General features: G+C 46.5%; 2 protein-coding genes across 3 annotated transcripts; one reads left to right on the plus strand and one right to left on the minus strand.

Moving 5' to 3' along the window:
* Window positions 1–1,346: 1,346 nt before the first annotated feature.
* LOC119272127 (AT-hook motif nuclear-localized protein 19-like) lies at window positions 1,347–2,100 on the plus strand. The gene has a single exon (XM_037553700.1). The coding sequence runs from the start codon at window positions 1,459–1,461 to the stop codon at window positions 2,098–2,100; it is 642 nt and encodes a 213-aa protein (XP_037409597.1). The 5' UTR covers window positions 1,347–1,458.
* A 945-nt stretch (window positions 2,101–3,045) lies between these two features.
* Window positions 3,046–6,992, minus strand: LOC119267789 (factor of DNA methylation 1-like). Of its 2 annotated transcripts, none has more exons than XM_037549227.1 (7): window positions 6,769–6,992; window positions 5,565–6,688; window positions 4,858–5,048; window positions 4,236–4,325; window positions 3,876–4,154; window positions 3,550–3,765; window positions 3,046–3,466 (listed from the first exon to the last, which is right to left on the minus strand). In XM_037549227.1, the coding sequence occupies exons 2-7, from the start codon at window positions 6,667–6,669 to the stop codon at window positions 3,233–3,235; spliced, it is 2,115 nt and encodes a 704-aa protein (XP_037405124.1). In that variant the 5' UTR covers window positions 6,670–6,688; window positions 6,769–6,992; the 3' UTR covers window positions 3,046–3,232. The 2 variants fall into 2 exon arrangements, with proteins under 2 accessions (XP_037405124.1, XP_037405123.1); XM_037549226.1 differs by having other exon boundaries at window positions 5,565–6,695.
* Between the last annotated feature and the right edge of the window lie 9,977 nt (window positions 6,993–16,969).

Consider the following 16,969-nt stretch of genomic DNA (forward strand, 5'->3'; position numbering starts at 1 on the left):
GTTGGGTGTGTTGGCATGCAGTTGCATTCTAGGGCGACACTTGCGGTTGCAACCCTAGTGCCGGACATGCAACTGCCCCCTCTCCCACCACCCACCAACAAAACAAAGGGCCAATTACGGTTGGGTCTGTAAGCATGCATCTACAGTCGAGGGCTACACTTGCAGTTGCTAGCCTAATGTCGGACTTGCAATGGCCCGCCCCTATCCCTCCGCTCTCTGAGAAAAACACAAGGCCAGCTATAGTTGGGAGGAAATAATCAATGCCTCGCATCCGCTCCCTTCTCCCACCATGTAAAAGTTGCAGCCCAACAAAGAAAATAAGAAAGCCCCAACAGACAACGAAAAAGGCCCCCTTCCCCAACCCACCGCCCATACCCTGCTTTGATGCGAAAAAACCAAGAAAAAATGTTGGTTGTATGGGCAGATTTACACGAGATAACAACACTTCCACACATTTTATAAAACTAAAAATAAATTAAAAATGTGTTTACACAGATGTCCCAACATAAGAAAGAAAAATACAATACATGTGTTGTCCACACGCAAAAAGTATACAATGATTTTGACGTTTTCACACGCCAAAAATTACACATAGTCGTGTGTACTGGAACAATTATAACTAACAATAACAAGAATAAAAATAGAACACACTGACCATGCTACTCTAAGCTGATTTATGCATAAACCCCAAGCCTTTTCTTAGACTATTCAGTGAATGAAGTCAAACAGAAAGCCCAACAAACAGACAAGGAAGCCACAACCCCCACCTTTGGGCCCAACTCATCGCGTAAGCCGGTCCTACAGCCAAAAAAGAAAAGACAACGGCCGGTCACACCCCCGGGACAGGCCTATACGACATAAGCCACGACCTCATAACAAATCTAAAAGCTGAAAACGATCCGATGGCCAGACACGTCGACTGAGACTTCATTAGAACTCAGTCGGCTGATTTTTAGCGTATCTGTTTGCGGATATACGTTAATGGGCACATGCAACGTCAAATAGGATTCGTCTTCCTTTGATAGGCTCTTCCATATGCCCATTTCAACAAATGGATGTTTTTTTCTGCCATGTGGTCTGGAGCCTGACTTGAAAATTTTGGTGCCCGGCAGAACCATTGATTCTTGAATCTTGAGAATGATTCATCCCACAAAGCAATTTTAGTCCTGTACCAAATGAAGTAAAAGTGTAAAACATGAACCACCTCGCACAACAAACTCACCATACCTACTCCGCGCCGCGGAAAATGTTTTACAAAACACACACAGTACAGTTGGGAGCTTGTTAGGATGTTCGAACACTTTACCACTAAACTACTCATCACGCGTATTTCCCTGCTTAACAGCTTATACTCGTACTTCGAACAACACCGACCCCGCCCTTAAAAAGCCATCTAACCCCTGTAATTAACCTCCACAAGGGACGTGCAGAAGCACACACACAAAAAATCTTTTTACCATGGGCATGGCCACCGCAGCCGCCGCGACGACGGCCGCTCCGGACAAGCTCCGGCAGCCGTGCAGGCCGAGGCCGGCGGCGCAGATCTCCTCCTCCAAGAACCGCGGGCCCAAGGCGCCGGTGGTGATCGCGCACGAGTGCCCCAGCGCGATGCGCGCCCACGTCCTGGAGGTCCCCGCCGGGCGCGACGTCCTGTCGTGCGTCGCGGCGTTCGCGCGGCGCGGGCGCTGCGGTGCGCTGGTGCTGGGCGCGGCCGGGCACGTCGCGGACGTCGTACTCAGGGAGCCGGCGCTGGTGCTCCGCGGCACGACGGAGATCCTGAGCCTGGCAGGGTGCTTCTTCCCGTCTCCCTCGGCGTCAGCGGCGGGCGTCGCGGTGTTCCTGGCCGGGCCGCGAGGCAGCGTCCTGGGCGGCGCCGTCGCGGAGGGAGGGCTCGTGGCCGCCGGTCCGGTGGTGGTAATGGTGGCCACGTTTGTCGCGGCTGCGATCGACCGGTTGCCGCTGGTGAAGGGGGACGAATCCTCCAAGGCGGACGGGAGCGACGTGCACGGCGTGGCCGGACAGTGGCGGTGCGGCGGCCAGCCGCTGCAACAACAGTGCGGATGGGCGCCGCTGTGTCGGAAGCTGGGCGCGAAGAGCTGAACCCTATGCACCGAGTGGAGAATATATATTGGGCCGTCATATTGTTCGTTGGCAAGCAGGCCGATGTGGAGTTTTGGTCCAAGCTTTGAAAAAAAAAATCCATGTTCTGCTTTATCTTCTTTGGCTGTGAGACAACAGAAACTTTTCAATGTCTCAAAAGAAACACGAACTTTTCATGAAGGTACAGTGTTAAAAATACTCCCTACGTTCACAAACATGAGATGTTTTGGATATTTCAATATGGATTATATATACAGACTAAATGAGTGAACGAACACACTAGAACGTACGTATATCTATGTAGTACATTTGATTGAGAAAAAAGGTAGAACATCTTATATTTGTGAATGGAGGGAGTAACATATAAAGGTGCAATCTTGCATGGTAGCTGCCAAACATCCTAGAGCATTTTGATATCTAGTGCCATGAATATCCCAACCATTGTCTTCATCCAAATGTTTATGCATTTATAAAATTCATCGAGAGAAAAAGGACAACATCCAATGTGATTCTAAAGCTCTCCTACTTTTGTGAGGAATGTCAATGCATCAGAAGTGCCAGCATCAGTTACCTTACCCAGCAAAGTTCCCTTCTAATTTGTTTTCAGTACCTTCTCTTTCTCTCACACCTAAACATCTTCCGATCAGCAAAAATGCAGCTTTCACCAAACAGCTCTAAAAGAAAACGTTTTGGCTCTCCAACTATCAAACTGACACATGCTCAAGGTCGCTGAAGATGTCGCAACAAGATCAGTACCACAACTCACAACGTTGCACAGAAAAATAAAGATACATATATAATACTCCCTCCGCCCTGAATTACGTGTCTTAAATTTGTCTAGATAGATATGTATGTAATAACGTGTCTAGATACATCTGTATCTAGAAAAATCTAAGACAAGTAATTTGAGACGGAGGTAATATACACCTGCACAATCTACACATATGCTAGCAGCCAAAGCCCAAAGGCTATTATTGAGTTTACTGATCATGTCAGTTCTGGAACAAACAGCATTAATCTGAAGAAGAGAATGTCATGCAGATAATACAACTCCCATGTCAGGACTCCTACTACAATGGCACCACCAGCAGGCATACACCCTACTAGAGCTAATAAAACAGCCCAGGGTTCATCAACCCCTCCTGCGCTTGCCGGGCACCTCCATCTGCTGGAAGATGAACCTCAGCACCTCTTTCATCGTCGCCTTACGGTTTTTCCTGAAATTCCACAGCTCTGACACCACGTACCTTCCGCTCGGGTTGTACTCATTTACTTCGCTCAGAGCGGTCTTCACTGCATTGCACACATCGTCACCATATTCGATCCACAATTGCTTCAGTCTTGGGTCCTCATCATTTACAACTTCCTGCATTACCCGAGGATTGTCATGAAAAAACAGTAGCCTCTAACAATACAAAGGAATTGAATGTAGATAAACTTAGTAGATACCTTGTCACTTCCGTCTTCAGCCTTAACAAACTTATAAGGATGCCAGGCTGGCTTCTTTATCTCCTCCTGCCAACTCGAGACCAGCTCTGCTGCCCTCGTCTCATGATCATCATTTCCATATTTTCTCTTGCATGCATTCTGAAAAGGTCTTTCATCAAGTTCGCCCATCCTTTTGATACCGATAGCTGTCCGCCCGCTGAGTATGTCCTCCAAACCCTGCTCATGGTGATAGTAACTATTCAATGAAAGAAAGCCAATTCATCAACTAATTTAAAATTCATTAAGTGCAAGGAAATTTCCAAACGTGGCAGAGAAAGGAGCACTACCATTATCAATTCTTTTCGGGCCTCCTGTAACTCATCATTACTTTCACGCTCTTTCCTCACCAGCTCTCCGCTCAGCTCTTCCAGGCGTTTCCTTTCATGCTCTAGCTTTTCACTAAGCTTCTCCATCTTGTCATGAATATCCCCATCATCGTCTCCTTCCAAATGTTTCATCACTTGGAGTGTGCCATTCAATCGTGTCACTTCGAGCTCAAGTTCTCGTTTCTCATGCAGCTCCTTTTCCAGCTCAAGCATTCTTGCGAGGGCATCCTCCTTTTCCCTCTGTTGTTCCCACGATTAGTTCTTATCTCCAGGGTCGAGCACCGATCTAGGAAATAACATAAGTAAAGAAAGGTAGCAAACCTTCTGGTCCTCGACTAGCTTCAAAATATCCTGATCATTCCTCTGCTGTTCTATACTTGCCAGCTCAAGTTCACTTTTATCGTCTTTTGCCTGTAGAAGGGGGATCAAGATAGGAATATATCTTAAATTACAGTATGCACTTGTGCAATCATATCATATATTCCATGTTTAGAAGTGTTCAATACCTTGAAAGTGGCAACTGTAGCTTTATGGGAAACTAGAAAATTATTCAGCGTTACTCTTATGCTGTAGAAAGAAATGAGCTGCCCATAAACTAAAAGCTAAACAATAGCATATAATTTAGACAAACAAGTAACAGATACCATGTCAAAATGAAATTATTGTCATGTTATATATCCCTCTAAATGACTTGGTACAAATTTAACATAAAATGTAGAAAGCAGCAGGTAACAATCTTGATTTCATTTTGAAGTTAGCAACTCAAAAACATAAACAGCAGTTGATATCCTGAAAATTCATAGTAGTGTATCATTTTGAAGTTAGCCACTAAAATAGTATAAAAAAAGTCGATGTCCTGAATATTCCTAATGTGTATTGTAGGCATGATAGGAGACTATATTCGCATAGCTTAGTACCTCACACAGACAGTTATTTAGTTTACCTTTTGCTTCTCATCAGAAAGTTCTGCAAGTTTTTTCCTGTCGTTGGCATTCTCAACTGACAACTTCTCCAGCTGCTTAGCACGCAAAACCATTTCTCTCTTGTTATTTTCTATTTCAAGCTTCAAATTTTCATTGTCCTGGAAAATCCTCAGAGCATTGTCACGAGCCTTGCGATGCAGCTTGCGCATTTCTGAAGGGGAAAACGCAAAACTCATTAAGATGCTGCATATTGGTGTGTGGTAGAGCAACACTACTTTAATTATTTTGCAATGGCAAAAAAAACTATGCATTGTAAAACGTAACCAACATTATTTCATAGTATTCAATGTTAAAGCAGATAAGAGACAAAAGAAGAAATTACATCCATAATGAAAGGCCAACACAAGTCCTGGTTATGCACTCCTGCTGCCTGTCTAATCAACAAAGAGCACTATTTCTCCAAATACTGCATTCATAAATAGATAGAAACCCACAAGAGTTGATCATTCAGGGGTCTTAACATTCAGTTAGAAATGATTTTTTAGCAAGTAGTTTAAGACAGAAATACAAGGTACCGACTGAATCACTCGGTTTCATCAAGTTTCAGTAACATTAGTAGCCAAGTGGCACATGGGTAAATGATCTTCTGCACCATCAGGCAAAGGCACACGACCAGAAACCATGTACAGACAGGTACATCTACAGAAAATGAAGCAGCACAGTGTACCTTCATTATATGCCTCATGCAGCCTCCTATTGTCCTCCTCAAGCCTTGCAATGGAGAATTCTGTTGCATTCTTCTTTGTCTCCAGATCCTGCAAGTCTTGGTTCTTTGCCTCGAGCTGAGTTGCCAGTGCTGCCACAATCTTCCCCAATGGCTCCCTCTGACTCTTGGTAATCTCATCTATGGTCTTAATGTCAGTATGCTTCCTCAAGTATCTTCCCACCAAACCCCCAGCAGTGTAGTCCACCTCTCGGGCAACCCAACCATAAACCTTAACCTCACCATTCTCGTTCTCCTCGCCGTCCACAGCACCTCCACAGCTGCTCCTTGCCTCCCATTCCTTCTTCCCAAGCTTATTTACACTGAATTGGTTCTCAAGTGCGAGAGCGTCACTAAATCCACCCCAGCCAGGACTAAACCGCACAATTGCAAAGCATTCCGACTTTTCTGTGTCATCGAAAACTAAAGGCACAATGTCTTCTGGGCTAAACATGGCCACTCTATCTGCAAAGTTTTCAGCATTGAACCCTGCACCAGCTGCAAGAATTCCACACCATGGCCAAGCAAACTTCTCTTCGCCATCCTGTGGTGGTCCCTCAGTCACTGCCACAGCACTGGATCCACTGGTGTGACCATTGGCAACGGCCTTTCCTTTGTCAGTGGCATCTGCATTAGCAGTAGCAGTTACAGTGGCACCGGGAATCCCAACGATAGTGGAGAGCTCCTGCGCAAAGGACGGCTCGGCGCGGACAAAGCGGGCAAAGGCACGGTGGAAGGCACGCTCCCGGCCGTGGCGGCGGTGCTTGCTGGAGACGCCAATGCCGTCGGCGTGCTGGAGGAGGTCCTTGAGCTTGTAGTCCTGCTTCTTCTTGCCGGGGCAGAAGGGGCAGCGGAAGGTGCCGTCCGGGTTGCGCACCCGGTGCTTGCCGGACTTGAGAAGGCCGTAGGACTCCTCCTCGTAGTCGCTCTCGGCCTCCGAGTCGTCCTCGCCGTCCGACTCCTCGTCCGCGGATGCGGCGCCTGGGCCGGTCACGCCGGCGGCTTCCGCGGCGGCCTCGGCCTCGGCCTCCTCGTAGGGGTCCATGTAGTCGTCCATGTCGAGATCCATTGTCGGATCAGAGATTCAGCTGCAGACTGGCAGGATTTGAGGAGGGGAATCCATAAGATTGGGGAGTAAAATCACCGAAAGAGGAGCGAAAAGACTCACCTTTCCCAGAACCCGGACCAGAAATCCACCCAGATTCCAGAGTGGCACGACGATGGATCAAATGGGACGTCGAGAGCCTCAGAGTGGATCAATCGCACCGGACGAGGCTCCCTTGGCCGGATTTGCGGTGGCAAGGAGCGGAATCGCCGAGAGGAGCAAGGGATTTAAGAACAGGCCAACAGCATTTGCAGGGGTTTTTGGCCTTTTGGGGGCGCACCTGACCGGAGGCGAATGCCAGTAGTGACGGGGAGGAAGGACGAGGTGCGTGGCCCCACCAGTCAGTCGCGTGGCACCGTCCGTGCGACCGTCCTTCGATTTCGTGCAGATTTTCTGCGCGCACGGCGAGTTACAATACGTAAGCGGAGACAGGACTAGGGTTGATTTGACCGATTTGCCCTGGCTCTTGAAACAATTTTAGAAATAATTTAGCAAGTGTAACTACGGCCAATAAAATATATTGCACTATTTTTAGGATGCCTTTGCCCGTGCCGTTGCCACTTCTTTACTACTTCCTCCGTCTCGGTTTACAGGACATATATGTGGTTCTAGGTTAATAATTTAACTAGCTATATATGTATTATATGTGATGAAAAATATATATTTAGAAACTACATCCGCTTAAAAATCCAATGATATACTTTTAATGACATATAACTCATATTTAGTTAGTTAAATGGATGACCTAGAACTACGCACACACCCTCTAAACCGAGACGGAGGGAGTAGTATATGTTCGTGAACTTCACCGGCCCTTTTTTCCATGCTAATCCTGCAATATTTTCCTTTTTGCGGTATTATACTCTTTAACTAGTGATTATATCTCCTCTATATTCCGCTCCTCTTGCTTCCCACCTCCTTTATTCCTGGTTTTATCATTTCTACAAAACTGAAAGAAAACCTAGAGTGACTCAACCCTACGCACGATAGCAACAATTTTTACCCTCTCACATATACTCTTGTCATGTCATCCAGCGGGGATGAGATTAGCGACATGAAGGTGATTAGGGTTCCTTCCCTCCGCCAACCTACCCCCAATCGACCTTTTTCGTCCCTCATCCCCTCGCATGACGCCTCCTTCTCGCACAGGTTCCCGTCCCGACCATCATCGCCATGCAATGCCCATCACCACCGCCTCCCGCACATATGCTTTCTCGTCTGCCGTTGCGCTGCCTTTCGCAACTTCGTCATCTCCATCCTCGTTGTTGATGGCTCCGATGGCCTTCGTACCTCCGCGGGAATCGCCTCTAAGGCCCCTCAGCACGAGGACTCAGCGACCAGCTCGGCTACTCCGTCCAAGATCCAATGTGCCGCGAATTATTGCGGACGGAAAGCTTCTCTAAGGAATTCGGCCTTCTCGGATCAGGAGTTCAATGCCCTCAGCGCGGTAGATGCATACTGTGGGGCAGCCTGAGGTGCCTTTGATCAATCGTTGGATGTCTCGTCGCGGGGTTTGCGAGTAAGGATTTACCCGAGTTCTTGTTGCTTCAGGATTTCACCTATTTGTTTGAAGACGAATAAGACTACCAATTACGGTAGTAGCCCCTAAGGCTTGGTATGGGCCCCTGGGATCGTATCAAGACTTGAATGCTAATCAGTGCTTGTTGCCATTAACAGGAGGCTCGGTTGAATAATGATCAGCTGACCGAGGTGTTGGCCCAAACAAAGGTGAAGCTAGACGCTGCTCTGACCGAGGTGGAACAGGTGAAGAAATTCACCAGGGAGGCGCACAGTAAGTGCTCTTACCAACGTTTATCGGTGCTATAGAGGGAATGAGATAGCCTTGATGCCATAATCCCTTGTAGCACCGGAAGCCCTAGGTCATCATGAAAGAGACCTTAAGCAGGCCCACGGGGATCTTTTGTATGCAGAGTCGCAGCGTCAAGCAAACCAACATGTGGTTACTCAAAGGGTGGACGGCGTTAATGCGCTCAGGGCTGAGAACGCCCAACAGGCCTAGGAGATTGAGAGCTTAAAAGCTCGACTGACTGCCGCTTAATCGAAGAATCGGCAAACTGATGACATGATTTTTGGTAAGTCGTGATTTTCGAAGAATTTGCTCGTCATGTAGTTTAGCCGAGGTGATTAACATACGGGTGTCATTCCTTTGGCGGATTCTCTGTCCGGCTTACCCCCTGATGCCCGGGGTGTGATGCCCGAAGACATAGCGACTCATCTATCCATGGTGCATGCACTGGTACAGCGAGGTGCTATACAAACGGTTTTTAACCCCTTTCCGTGATGGCATTTGGAACCATCGTCAAGTGAGTGGGCGATAGGGGGGTCTTTCCCACACAACCCAGAAACCGTCGGGGATATGCCCTCCTGGCACACATGTAACGCCCTCGATGCGGCTATATCTCCCACGTGTCGAAGCACGACTTAGAGGCATAACTGCATTGAAAGCCATGTCGCAAGTGAGGTAATCTTCACACAAACCCATGTAATACATAAGGGAAAAAGATACATAGATGGCTTACAATCGCCACTTCACACAATTATATGAATAAATCATTACATCATCCAGATACACTCAAGGTCCGACTACGGAACCCAAAATAGGAAGACTACCCCAAATGCTACACAGATCCCCGATCGACCCCAGCTGGGCTCCACTACTGATCAACTAGAACGAAACGACACAAAGGACAAGATCTTCACTGAGCTCCTCCTTGAGCTTGGTTGCGTCACCTGCTCGGTAACATCGGCACCTGCAAACTGGTTTTGGAAGTATCTGTGAGTCACGGGGACTCAGCAATCTCACACCCTCGCGATCAAGACTATTTAAGCTTATAGGTAAGGTAAAAGGTATGAGATGGAGCTGCAACAAGCGACTAGCATATATGGTGGCTAACATACGCAAATGAGAGCGAGAAGAGAAGACAAGGCACGGTCGATAAAACTATGATCAAGAAGTGATCCTAGAACAACCTACGCCAAACATAACTCCAACACCGTGTTCACTTCCCGGACTCCGCCGAGAAGAGACCATCACGGTTACACACGCGGTTGATGCATTTTAATTAAAGTCAACTTCAGGTTTTCTACAACCAGACATTAACAAATTCCCATCTGCCCATAACCGCGGGCACGACTTTCGAAAGATCAAATCCCTGCAGGGGTGTCCCAACTTAGCCCATCACAAGCTCTCACGGTCAACGAAGAATATTCCTTCTCCCAAGACAATCCGATCAGACTCGACATCCCGGTTACAAGACATCCTCGACAATGATAAAACAAGTCCAGCAACACCGCCCGAATGTGTCGACAAATCCTGATAGGAGCTGCATATATCTCGTTCTCAGGGCACACCGGATAAGCTAAGCGTACGGGAGCCAACGTAACCCAAGTTGCCAAGGGACGGCCCCGCACGGTGCTCTGGGTTGGACCAACACTTAGAGAAGCATTGGCCCGGGGATTTTAAATAAAGATGACCCTTGAGCCGGCCGACTCAAGGGAAAGAAAAAGGTTAGGTGGCGAATGGTAAAACCAATGTTGGGCCTTGCTGGAGGAATTTTATTTAAGGCGAACTGTCAAGGGGTTCCCGTTATAACCCAACCACGTAAGGAGCGCAAAATCTGGGAACATAACACTGATATGACGGAAACTAGGGCGGCAAGAGTGGAACAAAACACCAGGCATAAGGCCGAGCCTTCCACCCTTTACCAAGTATATAGGTGCGTTAATTAAATAAGAGAAATTGTGATATCCCAACAAAATATCCATGTTCCAACATAGAACAAGCTTCATCTTCACCTGCAACTAACAACGTTATAAGAGGGGCTGAGCAAAGCGGTAACATAGCCAAACAACGGTTTGCTAGGACAATGTGGGTTAGAGGCTTGGTTTAACAATATGGGAGGCATGATAAGCAAGTGGTAGGTATCACAGCATAGGCATAGCAAAAGAGCGAGCATCTAGCAATCAAAGATAGAAGTGATTTTGAGGGTATGGTCATCTTGCCTGAAATCCCGCAAGGAAGAAGAATGAGTCCATGAAGAAGACAAACGGACGTAGTCGAACAGATCCTCACAACGCGACGTTATCGGAACTACCCGAAGAAGCAACATCGGAAAGAAGCAAACAACATAGTAAACAACCACCACATAATCATGGCATGATGCACAATCAAGTATGATGCATGTCCGGTTTAATGAAGCATGGCATGGCAAAATGCACAAACAACACTACAAGTTAAGTGGAGCTCAATATGCAGCGGGATGCATATTGACAAAACACCACATAATCATTATTTAGTTCACTCCCGGTTAGGTACCCAACAATATTAAATGTTGTTAAACATGGCAAGAGATGAGGCATAACAAAACTACACCATCTAAACAATTTAAATGGGGTTGGATATAACAAACAACAAAACCGGTAAATCCCCATATGCAATTATCAATTTGGTGCAACAACAATTTTAACCAATCTTGAAGTTGTTATCATGATGCGGATGACATGTGCAAGTTTTATGCAATTTTAAGAAAAGTTGACAAGGGCATATTAAGAAGCATTTGTCAACGTGGCGGAAATGAAAAGGGGAGCCACGGCAACGATAACGAAACGGTGCCACGGCAACGTTCAGGTTCCGATAACTCGATTGAGATCCCGGTGCAAAGAAAGTGCGACGGGAGCATGACATGCGATAGAAGGTGGGGTGCTCCCGGTTACCGGGTTCCCACATGACGGTGACAAGGTAAAAGAGGGCAACTTGCACCGACAAATCGAGCACGGTGCAAGCACGAGCATCTCATACATCACACATGCATTCATTCACGGCGGTCATCTCGGGGTTATACCTTCGAAGCATGCGTTTCGGGCGGAACGAGTTCGTAGAGGGAAGTAGACGTTCTTGCAACGGCGGTAGTGGAAGTAGTTGTTCATGCGGCGGTAGTCGAACTTGACGATACCGTTACACGGGTCTTCGGCAACGGTAGTGGTACCCATTTTGTAGTCGTGCACATTCCGTAGATGTTCGAGGTCACGGCGAGGATCTTGACGTCCACGGAGTCTTCGAGGGTCGACGGTAGTGATACTCGCATCATCGGGGTACTTGTCGGATCCAAAAGGTACTTGGTGAAAGATCTCGGAGACGATGTTTGACGGTCCACGTACAAGTCTTGGCAGCTTGAGCAGGGACCACCCGAACTCGGCAGGGGGCAGCAGGTCTCGACGGAGTGATGGATGTCCGAACAGGTCCAGGCGGTGGAGTCGAGCAGGACGACGACGCAGCGCTCACCGGTAAGGGTCTGGTTGCCGGGTCATAGGGGATGGGAGACTGATGCCTCAGAAGCTCGCAGGATCGACGGTCAACGGCGCTAGAGTTCCTGTTGCGGTGGCGGTCATGGTTCCAGCGGAACTTGGTGCGGAGGAAAGGGTCAGATGGGGGGTCCGGGACTCGGACGCCGGTTGGAGGGATGCTCGGGGCAGGGGAAGCAGCGACCAAGGGGACCGGGAGGAGCTCAGCTCCCCTCGGACATTGCAGGCTGCTGGTGGAGGAGACGGTGGCACGGGCGCGGAGGACGACGGATGCGGGTGCTTGAGGTGGCGCTGGGAGCGTGGCTCTGGCGATGCCGCTCACTGGTGGCGACCAGAGACAGAGGCAGGGTCTCGGCGAGGTTGGCGAGGCACGATGCCATGGCGAGGCGATGACTCAGAAGATGGCGCAACTGGTGGCGACCATTGCCAGAGGCGGGGAGGCCAGCGGCACTGGTGGGTCGCGAGATGGAAGGCGCCAGGAGGAAGGAGGGAATCGGCCAGGCGCGGCTGTGAGGGCTCCTGCAGGAGGAGGACAAGGGGGACCAAGCGGGACTCCTCTGGCGTGTGTGGTTGGCGGCGATAGCGGGAGGAGAACGAAGGGAGAGATGGGATTGGGGCGAGCGAGGGCCTCCTGTGGCGGCGCAAGGGGAGACGAGGGAGTGAGGAGGGATCGATCGCCTAGGGTTCGGGAGCCAGCTGGGCCTAGAGGGGCAAAGGACTTGGCCGGCCTGGAGGACTGCGGAGAGGTTGGGAGGCCCAGGTGGCCCGACAGGCTGGTTGGGCTCCTTTCTCTCTCTCTTATTTACTATAAACAGAAAATAACAAAGAAGAAAAAGAGAAGAAAGGAAAAGTTAGGGATAGAACTTGGACACGTGGACAATTTTTTTCGGACCCACAAAAATACGAGGAATTTGACAAAAAATGGCCTCACGATTTTTTAGAGGAAGTAATATCCACACGCGTTGGATTTAACTCGGCAAGTTCGAATTTCGAAACCCATTCAAATGAACTCCAAATGGGTTGAAATTATAGGAGGTGACCCTACACAATATATGTGATTTATGGGCAGATTTGGGACATTAATGGAGGAAGTAAAATTGCAACCCAATTTGCAATTTAACTTAAAAGGTCGAAAAGGAAGGATAGGAGGTTGAGTCGGGTAAGGGAAGAGTTGAAGAGTGGTGCAATTGGGTTATGGGTGATTCCAAGTTAATGGAATATTTTATAATATGTCCATAATAATATTGGGAGGATATATGTTATAAAGAGAACTCACCATGTGAATTCCCTCGATTTAAATGGATGAAAGATCCATGCCATTTATTTAGTTGAGTTAAAAAAAATGACATGATGGCATGATGACATGATGCAATGCACACTATGCAATGATGAATGCAAAGAACCAAACAAATCACACGACGAAACCCGAAAACCCTGGAAGGCATCTGAAGCTCTGGTCTTGGGGCGTCACAACACTCCACCACTATGAGAGGATCTCGTCCCGAGATCTAGGATGGCACTGGAGGGAAAAAGAAGAGGAAGAGAAGAGGTAAAACTAAGTTGCTTCTTTGACAAACGAGTGAGACCAAAGAACCTTGAAAGGTTAAGCCATTTTCGAGAATAGAATAAACGGAGATGAATGAAGTTGAAGACACTCCGTTAAGAAAGAGGAAAAGAAAGAGCCGATTCGGGTAGCACTTCGGTTGAGAAGAGATGAAAGACTTGATAAGACGAAAAGAACTTGAGCAAAAAGGTCACAACACTCCGGTTAAAACGAGATAGAGAAGGAATAAGAATGATATAATTTGGACAACACTCCGGTTGAGAAGGGATGCAAAATTTGATAAGATGAGAGAGCTCGAAAGAAAACACGACACTCCGGTTGAATGGATAAGCAAAGAAAAGAACACTATCATGACAAAACAAGAAGATGGGTAGAAGAGAGCAACATCACAATGCCTCCGGAACAAAAGAATAGAAGATAGATAATTGAGATAGGAGAATGGAGAAGAAAATGCCAACTTCTGCCACAAAAGAGCTTGAAGAGGCATCTTTAGGAGAAGGGTCGAACGGAGTTGTTGGGAAACCAACAACGAAAGGATAAGCTTGATATGGTCTTATAGAAGGCATATCAACATTATGAGGAGACAACTTGCCACTCACGGAAAAGATTTGATTGGATTGATATCAACAAGGAGATGAGAAAACTATTTCACCGGGAGAGTAGATGAAGAAATTTGGGTCATTTATAAGCACCATAAATAGCAACAATCCTTAGGGAAGGCTTTAGGTGAAATATAACCCAAGATAATTCCAATGAATAGGTTGATGGATTTAAAATACCTCATTCTTAACAATATGTGAATCATGAAGCATGAGCTCAAATTATCAAGAATGACGTAATACCACCTCCAATGGCACGGAAGAAAGAATTGCACTCCGGATTACAAGAAGAAGAATGCTTGAGCTCCTCTGAAAAGAATCTTGATGAACCCTTCGAGAAGGAGTTAAATCCTTGAAGAACCATCATATAGAACCTTCATGAAGAACTCCGTTAAACAAAAGAATGATCAAACGGAAGGAAAGAGAAGTAGAAACACAAGGTGAAGCCTTGTAATGATTTAGATGTATCTCCGTGATGATATAATTGAAAAAGGTTGGACCTCTGGGAAAAAGAGAAGATGAAACAATTGAAATCAGGAATTTGATGAGCCTCCGGAATAAGGAATTAATCATCTAGGTGAATCAAGAATAAGAATTATGTTATGCTCCTCCTTCACCAATTAAATTGATGACGAGCAAACGAATTGCATACAACTTATTCTCGTAGAAAAGATTAAGAGAGATATAACATAAACTTGAGAATGTCTTCAACGAACCGCCGGTAGGATTGGAACATCAAATAAATTGATATGATAAACGAAGGAAGAGGAACTCTTGAACGAACCACCGTAAGAATTGAAAATGAACGAAGTAAAGGGATGAATCACCGGGAAGAATTATAAAAAGCACGAAGATACTTGAGAGGATTTAGATACAAGGGAACGGAGAGATCATGAATTGATTAAAGAATATTTGAATGATGCACCGGTAAGATTTGGAGAATGAGAGCTGCCAGCTGAAATGAATAATAATGAGATGATGGCCTCCGGAGAATCAAACTGAAAAGACTCCTGAATTTGCACCGGATAGGTGAAAGGAATTCCCACAATCGAAAACAATTATGAGAGGATGGCAACAAGTTTGAACTACGCATCTCTGAGAGAATGGTTAAGATTTTGAGGAAAACTCTTCTTCGGTCATCGAAATCTGAGAATTACGACGAGAAACACCACCAAATTATTTAGACACTCCGAAAGAATCAAAATGAAGAGGTTGAGCCAACGATGAAAAGATTTTGAAAGATCTTGGAGAAAAGCATTTGACTGATGAAAAATTCATTCTTACGTCGAACTTGGAAAAGAATTTGAGAGTAACGCCGGGAAAAGAGAAGAGTCGGGTAAGATCCTAGGAAAAGACCTGTGGGTTAGGGCCCACTCAAAAGATACACCGTTGAACTATTTGAAGGAGAGATTGCACCGGTTGAATTAACTGGCTTGAATACAATAGGACCTCGAAATAGCTTGAATGAAAGCAGAGTGGAAACACGAATCTCAAGATATCTTCAGCACTCCGGAACAAATGAATAATGAAAAGTTAATGATTGAGAGGTGCACCGGCAAGAGAAGACATTTGAAATAAGGAAAAGAATATGATCAAACACCGAAAGCTTGATTTGAATCCACCAGAGAAGAGAACGAGTGAGGAGTGACGAACTTGAAGCTCCGTTAGAATCTTCCTGAGAATCACCGGATAAGAACATTGACGGAAAAGAATGGAGAGACTTCACATCCATAAGATGGATGCTTGATTAAGACATCTGAGTCCTTGAGGAAAAAGGGCGGGCGGGCGGGAAAAACAAAGACAATTTGGAGACGGATGAAAAGAACACCGTAGAGAAGAACTGGTAATTGATCTTGCGGACATTGAAAATGAACGGATTCACTTGAGGAGAAAACACACCGGTTTAAAAGGACTGACATGACAATCTCGATTATCATGAAGGGTTGGTATTCACATAGGGATATGAGAACACCGCTTAGGCAAAGTATGGAATCACACTTGACATCGAAGCAACTCGAATACCACAACTCAAAACAAAACAAACGATCGGCTTGCGAAATAATCCGGAACAAACATATGATAGAGATTTCGTCCGAAGTTTTCGTGGTGGGGCCTACACGGGCTCGATCGTACAGCACCATCATGTACAAGGCAGTGCACATGACATACGAAGCGTCCCCGAGTCGGCATAGCCAAGGACTCTTTAAGACACAACGAGACCACTGTAAAACCAACCGTGAATAGGCGGACCACTAGACGTCGAACCCCAATTTCATATCATACATCTAACGGAAAGATATCCTAAGAGCTACTTGAATTCCCACTTATAAACTCCCGAAAATTTTCCGGTTATGCAATCAGGTGTTGGGGATACAGGGGAAGCATAATATCTCACCCAAACTAACAAATCCTACATCCAGTTGTATCCATCCTTCAACACATAACCAAGAAACCTTCGGAAATCATTTACCTCAACCTTCGAAAAGCATTCGTTATACGAGTTATGGCAATACTCCTGAACTCCCGCCCCAGTACTGGGTGGCGTCGAGGTTATCTCACCAACAACTGCATAAAAGAGATTTTTGATGTCGGTGAAACTAAACTCAGGTATTCCAGAACTGCAACGATAAAATTGTGGCGACAACACCTCGGAGCTCAACTCCCTGGGACACTGCCACAACCCCTAAATGACAGGAGGCACCAAGAACAATGTTCTCATCACAAAACCATCGGAACGATTCCAAGATACCCGCGTGATCCTAAATTTTTTTTAGTGAAA

This window comes from Triticum dicoccoides, chromosome 3A, assembly GCF_002162155.2.
Source record: "Triticum dicoccoides isolate Atlit2015 ecotype Zavitan chromosome 3A, WEW_v2.0, whole genome shotgun sequence".
NCBI classification, from domain to species: domain Eukaryota; kingdom Viridiplantae; phylum Streptophyta; class Magnoliopsida; order Poales; family Poaceae; genus Triticum; species Triticum dicoccoides.